Source organism: Sceloporus undulatus, chromosome 8 (assembly GCF_019175285.1).
Source record: "Sceloporus undulatus isolate JIND9_A2432 ecotype Alabama chromosome 8, SceUnd_v1.1, whole genome shotgun sequence".
NCBI classification, from domain to species: domain Eukaryota; kingdom Metazoa; phylum Chordata; class Lepidosauria; order Squamata; family Phrynosomatidae; genus Sceloporus; species Sceloporus undulatus.
Window position 1 is genome coordinate 24,564,655 of NC_056529.1, and position 6,849 is coordinate 24,571,503.

Consider the following 6,849-nt stretch of genomic DNA (forward strand, 5'->3'; position numbering starts at 1 on the left):
GCCCCTTGGCGTTCCCGAAAAGCAACGTCTCCCTGAGGAAGATTGTCCTAAAGGGGCGCGCCGTCGCCCTCCGTTGCTAAGGAGGGCCGCGGCCCTTAGCAACCGACTCAGGGAGCCTCCATGGCGGCGTCCGCCAGCCCCACCGTCTTCCTGCTGATGGTCAACGGGCAGATCGAGGGCGCCCAGGTCAGCTCCCGCGAAAGGAAAGGGGTCCGGGGGCGGAAGCGCGAGAAAAGGACGGACCTACTTCTCTCCTCCCCGCCTGCGTCCACTTGGTATCTCCCGCTCGGCTGAAGCCAATGCAGGCGGACGAAACCAAAACCCGACTCGGGGGGGGAGGAGGAGCCAAGTGAACAGCATCTCCCTTCTCTTCATCGGCTTTATTGCACCAGGTGCAACTCGAGGGAACAGCAAGGAAGGCCTTGCTTCCAAGGGTTGACCAAAGAGGGGCCTGGGTTGCGTTCTGAACTGCAGAGTTAACCCACTTTGGCACCGCTTTCACGCCATGACTCCATGCTGTGGAATTCTGGGAGTTGTTGTTGTCATGTACATATATAACATTAAGCAAAATAATAGATATGTATGTATGTGTATATATATATATATATATATATGTTATATTCATACATATATAGAACATATATATTATATGAATATGTATGTGTGTGTATATATATATATATATACATACACATACATATATGTGTGTATATATGTTACAATGTATATAATTTATATATACATACATACATATACTGTATATCTAATTTATAAATTATTTATACATACATACATATATATATATATATATATAATTATATTCATATATGTTCACTCACACACACACATACATATATATTATATAATGTATGTATGTATGAGTCCCAGTTTTGGGAAAAGGGTGGCATATAAATAACATACACACACACACACACACACACACATATATGTGTGTGTTTATATTAGACTGGTTTACAAGATTAGAAAAACAGTGCAATTAAAAACATAGAAACATAACAACATAGAAAAGTTACATTAATTAATTAATTAATTAATTAATTAAATATTATAACAAGATCACATATAAAAGGGTTTGTCGTCTGAGCAGCCGAAGCGTAGCCCCATTGCGTTGATTCAGTCCAGATGCGGCCAGAGAAGGCTCAATGTCTCCCAGAACTACAAATCCCAGCATTCCAGATCCAGGGCAGCCTCAGACTGGACTATTTCCGCAGTGTGTTTTGGGCCTGAGACATACCCCCCATCCCTCTCTTCTCACCCTTAAAAGCAAACCTAGGACCAGCGTAGAGCTGATATGGACAGAGGTTTGAAGCCTGTGTTTCATCCTTGTCTTTCTGGCTTTCTCTTCCAGTTCCCGGAGTTTGACGACCTTTACTGCAAGTACTGCTTTGTCTACGGCTGCGACTGGGCTCCCACTTCGGTCAGGCGTCTCTGCTTTTATACCTCTATTGCTTTAACCATCTTGGCCTTTCCCTTTTGCAGACAGGATAGTGTTTTGCCAAGCCTTTGTCTCGCGGCAGCCAAAAAGACAAACCAGTGGGTCCTACAGGAAGACCTTGGGCAATAAGTCACACTCTCTCAGCCTCAGGGGAAGGCAGTGGTGGCAAAACTCCTCTGTCTTGCCAAGAAAACAGCCATAAACAACTTGAAGGCACACAACAACAGCAACAAAGGGGTCAGCAGCTTGGATAAGCCCTTTGAGATCTGGAGCTAAGACCTGGGCTGCTGCATCTACACTGCAGAATTAATGCAGTTTGACACCGCTTTAAATAACAAGTCACACTCTCTCTTTAGCAAGTCACACTCTCTCAGCCTCAAGGAAAGGCAAAGGCAAGCCTCCTCTGGACAAATCTTGCCAAGAAAAACTCAGGTTAAGTTCACTTGAGGATCGCCGTAAGTCTGAAATGAAGCCACACGACAACAGAGAAAACCAGGCTTTGTCTCTCTCTAGAACAGTGATCCCCAAACTGTGCCCTTTATAGGGTTCTGGACTTCATCTCCCAGAAGCCTCAGCCACGTTGGCCAATAGTCTAGGATTCTGGGAGCTGAAGTCCAAAATCCCTTTGGAAGGGACCCTCAAGGGCCACCCATTCCAACCCTATTGAACCCTGGTTTCCAAGAGTTGTAGCCTGGTACTCAAGCCACTAGGCCACACTGCTTCACAAGGAGAAAATGCTGGACTAAGAAACTGAATGAACAAAGCAGTCTGACTTCACCTTCTCTCTCTTTTTGTCTTGTTTCTAGGGTTTGGAAGAAGGGATCTCGCAGATCACCTCGAAGAACAGAGACGGCCCCCAAGACCTAGTCTGGAATTTCCCCATCGAGATCACCTTCAAAAGCACCAACCCCTTCGGCTGTAAGCAAAGCCCTGCAAAAGCATCCATGGGGCAAAGCACTAAACCTGATGTGGTCAAGATCATTGGCCATTTAGTTGAGTATCACAAGAAATCGAGGAGCCTTGCTCCATCCCCTTTCAGCCTCTTGTTCTGACCTTCCTTGCAGGGCCACAGATAGTCGTCAGCGTGTATGGCCCTGACCTCTTTGGGAACGACGTGGTCCGCGGATACGGAGCCGTCCACATTCCCTTTACTCCAGGGAGGTCAGTGGATCCTCGCGCTCTTTACCCTTCGCCTGGCGTCAGGGAGTGCCATTGGCCTCCGCTGTTACATTCTCAGGGACCAGTCCCTGGCTGTATTAAAATGCTTTTGTACCAGGATTTTTACCTGCTTTTTGCACACTTTAAATTGTTTTAATATTGTTAATAGGTTGATGCTACAGTATTTTAACGCTTCTGGGTTTTGTACGTTTATGTTCTGATTCCCTCACAGAAAGACCTTCCTTCTTGTCTTTGCACAGACAAGACCTCTCTGTTTCAACAGCCCTTGAGGACTGAGCATACAAGGCCCATCCCACCTAAACAATCTGCTAGGTTTTCTGTTGTCATTTTTGTTGTGCTGGATTTTTTCAATGGTTTATGTTTTTAACAGTTCTATTTATCTCCTTTCTAACTTCTTAAAATTCAGCTGTTTTTATGGGCTAAATTCCATTTCAGGCACAAGAGGACCATCCCCATGTTCGTCCCAGAATCGACGTCCAAGCTGCAAAAGTTCACCAGGTGCGGAAAGAAGCTAGAAATGTGGGCTAAGATTGATTTGAGTCAATCTCCAGAATCCAACTGGCCTCTAAACGGATTCATTTGGGAGCCTGTTGTCCTCCATCAGATGCCCATCTTTGTCTGTTGAGGGAACAGAATGAACACCTCCATTCTGTAGTCTAGCAGTTCCTAAATTCTGTTTGGGACATCAGTTCCCCAAAGCCTTAGCCAACTGGGCCAACAGCCATCCTAAATCTGAAGGTATCAATGTGTGTAAAGTAAAATCAATGCAGGACAGCTTAAAGCAGTCACAGTGTTAGAGGGCCTATTATCAGGTTCCACTTGCTTTTGTCCCAGCTGGCTCACAGGAAGGCGTCCGGAGTTCACCGATCCCAAGGTGGTCGCGCAAGGAGAGGGCCGTGAAGGTAAAGGGGGAGTCCTTTGGCTCGGCCAGGGAAAGGGATTCATGGTCCTTGGGGTGCAAAGAGCCAAGCATAAGCCAGAAAGAGGACTGGCCCAAATCCCAAAGAAGGGGAACAGGGGAGGCAGCTGTGTGGTCAATGGGAGCCCATCCCTCTCTCCGCAGGCCACATCCTGCCTCCCAAGAACATCGGAAGTGGACACTTTGTCATTTCTGGCCAGCTTTTTTCCCCTCCCATTCTTTGACTGATTTTGACCATTCAAAAATATGTTAGAGGGCCTCAACAACGTGTGACCAAATGAAACCCCAAAATCAGTCCTTTCCTCTCCTCCACTGAATTTCCAAGGACCTGACAGTGAACATGCGCAATCCCAAACTTCCAAAGCACAGATTGAACTACCCTTAGGTTCAAATAGTGTCTTCCTTGAGAACCAAAATCTATTGCTGATTCCATGTTCTCCTTCCTCTCTAGTGACCAGGGTCCGTTCACAAGGTTTCGTCACCCTCTCCTTCAACGTGGTGACCAAGGACATGAAGAAGCTGGGCTACGACGTCAGTCCCGGGATCACGTCCAACCCATCGCTGATGTCGGTACCCGAAGGGCTTCATAAATATTAAGCCAGAGGCTGATCTGGCAGCCCTGCATCCATCCCTGAAACACACAGGGATCGCTCCAAACACAGACTCAAGGTGGGTGTTGTTGTCATGGATGTGTCTTTTGCACCACATCAGCATGGGACTTGCCCTTTGCAGAGCCACTGTCAACAGCACACATTTGAATGCTCTGAGAAGTATCAATCTCCCTAAAGCTGGTGCTTTCCAAACCTACTTAATCATCCAGTCTTCATTGAGGTTCAGCACTTTTTAAAAGCTTCCTTCTTTTGTACCAATTTCTGCAATAAAGGTGGAGAGATGCTTATCCAAACCAGTGCGTGGTTTTATTCTTAAGCATGTAATGTACAAAAGGGGTCAAGGATTCTCTGGCCAAAGACATAAGGTTAATGCCTAGTTGTTTTGTGGGAACTTTCCAGTGAGAAAAGAGGATTCAGCAAGTGCTTTCTCACTTGGAGAGCAGATAAAGAGCTCAGATGAGAGGGACAATTCAAGGAGGTCTACATGAACGCACAAGCCAAACTAATGGAGAAACGTGTAGTAGTATAGTAAGAGATAGTCACGATACACTGCTCCCTCGGGTTAGGAAATTAATTCGTTCCGCGGCCGCTTTCGTAACCCGAAAAGCCTTCGTAAGCCGAATTGCCATAGGCGCTAATGGGGAAAAGCCGCGTTTCGTGCGAAAAAGCGCCGAAAAGCACCAAAATTTTTTTCGTAACCCGAAAAACATTCGTAACCCGGAACAATTATTTCCAATGGGATTTTTTTTGTATCCCGGAAATTTCGTAACCTGGGTATTTCGTATCCCGAGGTACCACTGTATTCTATTTTAGCCTAAACAGAAGCCTTGTTGCACTTCTGAGACAACCTGGTTCAGTTTAGTCTAAGCTTCCTCCAATGCACTAAGCGATGCCAGCAGAGGGAACCAGAGCCCTGTGAAAAACTACACCGCCTTCATGTAAAACTCTAGTGCTATCCATGAACTAATTTAAGATGGGAAGTGTCTTTAGGGGAGGTGAGATTTAGGGTGCCACGTCCCCCTTTTACCCAGGACTTGCATGGTTTTTGGGCTTAGGGAATGTCCCCACCCGGTTTTCAAGAGAAGTCCCGGGAGCCGGTCATCTGGAGCCCCTCTCCGTCCGTCACTCGCTGGCCAGGCTCCTCTGAAGAAGGTGCAGCAGGGAAGGAGAGGGACAGAGAGAGAGAGGGAGGCCAGCCTCCCAAAGCAGAATGCAGTACGCTTCCTCTTCGACTGCTCCAAGTTCTTCAGCCCCTTCTTGACAAACAGAAGGGAAGGGAAGCGGGGCTGAGCAGAGCAGAGGCAGAGGGTGCATGTTGTGTGACTTTGCTGTTGTGTTGTATACACACACACACACACACGAGCCAGCAAGAGTCCTCAGACTACAATTCCCATCACCCCCCAACTCACATGGCCATTGCCCCGGAGGGCTCAAGGATTCTGGGAATTTCCAGAAAGGGGCTTGAGGGGGCCAAGGGCACAGACAGGCTGCAAGGAGACCTCCCCCCAACCTCTGCATGGTCTGGGGATGATGAGAAGTGTCCTCCAAGACCTCCCCACACGCTTGTGACTACTGCAGCCTCTAGATCAATCCAGCGAGAAAAATTGGTTCTTGATCCAGAGGGAGAGATCCCTCCCTTCCTAGGGCTCCCCTGAAAGGCCCATTCTGCAGCAACACCTATTACAAATACAAAGATAGATAGATAGATAGATAGATAGATAGATAGATAGATAGATAGATAGATAGTATCTATATATATATCTAATTTATGTGTGTGTGTGTGTGTGTGTGTATATATATATATCTCCATATGTGTAATATTATGTATGTGTGTATGCATGTGTGTGTATACACACACACACACACAGACAAGCTAAGTCAGCTAAGTCTCAGCCACAGGAGGGCGCCCAAGAGCCATGCAGCGATGGCTCTTAGCCGGCTAAGACTTACACATTTGTCCTACATTTGTCCCAGTTTGGAGGTTGACAGTTATGGCAACCCTATGTAACAGATTCAACCCATAATCCTCCTAGATGGTAGTCATACATAGCAGCAGCTACTGGGGAGTGGGGCCTAAAGGTACCAGATTGCCACCTGATCTTGGAAGGCAAGCAGGGTCAGCCCTGGTTAGGACTTGGATAGGAGACCACCAGAGAATCCCATTTGCTGCAGGTTATACTTCAGAAGGAATTGGCAAACTGGGGATTCCCTGCCTAAGGAAATCCAAGGAAACCCATGGGTTTGCCATAAGTCCACAGGCGACTTGAAAATGCGCAGACACATAGGAAAAGTGATTCCCTGTTGTGCTGCATTTTCCTCCGGTCACACCTTGCACTTTTGTGTAACACACAGGAGAGGGCTTTCTTGGCAGCTGCTCCACTTTTAGGCTGGCCCTTCCCTCCTCCTTTTTCTTTTTGGCTGATTGACAGGTGGCTCCAGGATTGATTGATTTTTTAAATGGGGGGGGGGCAGAATTGCTGTTCTTTTATTCTCATTCCAAACAAAAATCCATCAATGATACCTTTATCGGCCAACCGAAAGGCAAAATACATTTGTTGTAATATTGTGCAGGCCAATAAAGGTATCACCAATGGATTTTTGTTTGCGTTTGTTAAATAGCCAGCAGAGCTGCCCCTGAATGTTTTATTCTCATTGCTACCTTTTAAATTAGTGCTGCTTTTTTA

The 6,849-nt window shown here is 46.6% G+C and overlaps 1 protein-coding gene across 2 annotated transcripts; it reads left to right on the forward strand.

Moving 5' to 3' along the window:
* Positions 1 to 28: 28 nt before the first annotated feature.
* B9D1 (B9 domain containing 1) lies at positions 29 to 4,458 on the forward strand. 2 transcript variants are annotated; one of them, XM_042438566.1, is made up of 7 exons: positions 29 to 186; positions 1,370 to 1,438; positions 2,263 to 2,374; positions 2,521 to 2,617; positions 3,071 to 3,133; positions 3,470 to 3,537; positions 4,006 to 4,458. In XM_042438566.1, exons 1-7 carry the CDS (start codon positions 121 to 123, stop codon positions 4,149 to 4,151), a joined length of 621 nt encoding a protein of 206 aa, XP_042294500.1. In that variant the 5' UTR covers positions 29 to 120; the 3' UTR covers positions 4,152 to 4,458. The 2 variants fall into 2 exon arrangements, with proteins under 2 accessions (XP_042294500.1, XP_042294501.1); XM_042438567.1 differs by lacking the exon at positions 3,470 to 3,537.
* The last annotated feature ends 2,391 nt before the right edge of the window (positions 4,459 to 6,849 follow it).

Coding starts and splice junctions, on each gene's coding strand:
- B9D1 (XM_042438566.1), top strand. CDS start 121: ATGGCGGCGTCCGCCAGCCCCACCGTCTTCCTGCTGATGGTCAACGGG. Junction 1,439..2,262: donor GCGACTGGGCTCCCACTTCG/GTCAGGCGTCTC, acceptor TCTTGTTTCTAG/GGTTTGGAAGAAGGGATCTC. Junction 3,538..4,005: donor GCAAGGAGAGGGCCGTGAAG/GTAAAGGGGGAG, acceptor CTTCCTCTCTAG/TGACCAGGGTCCGTTCACAA.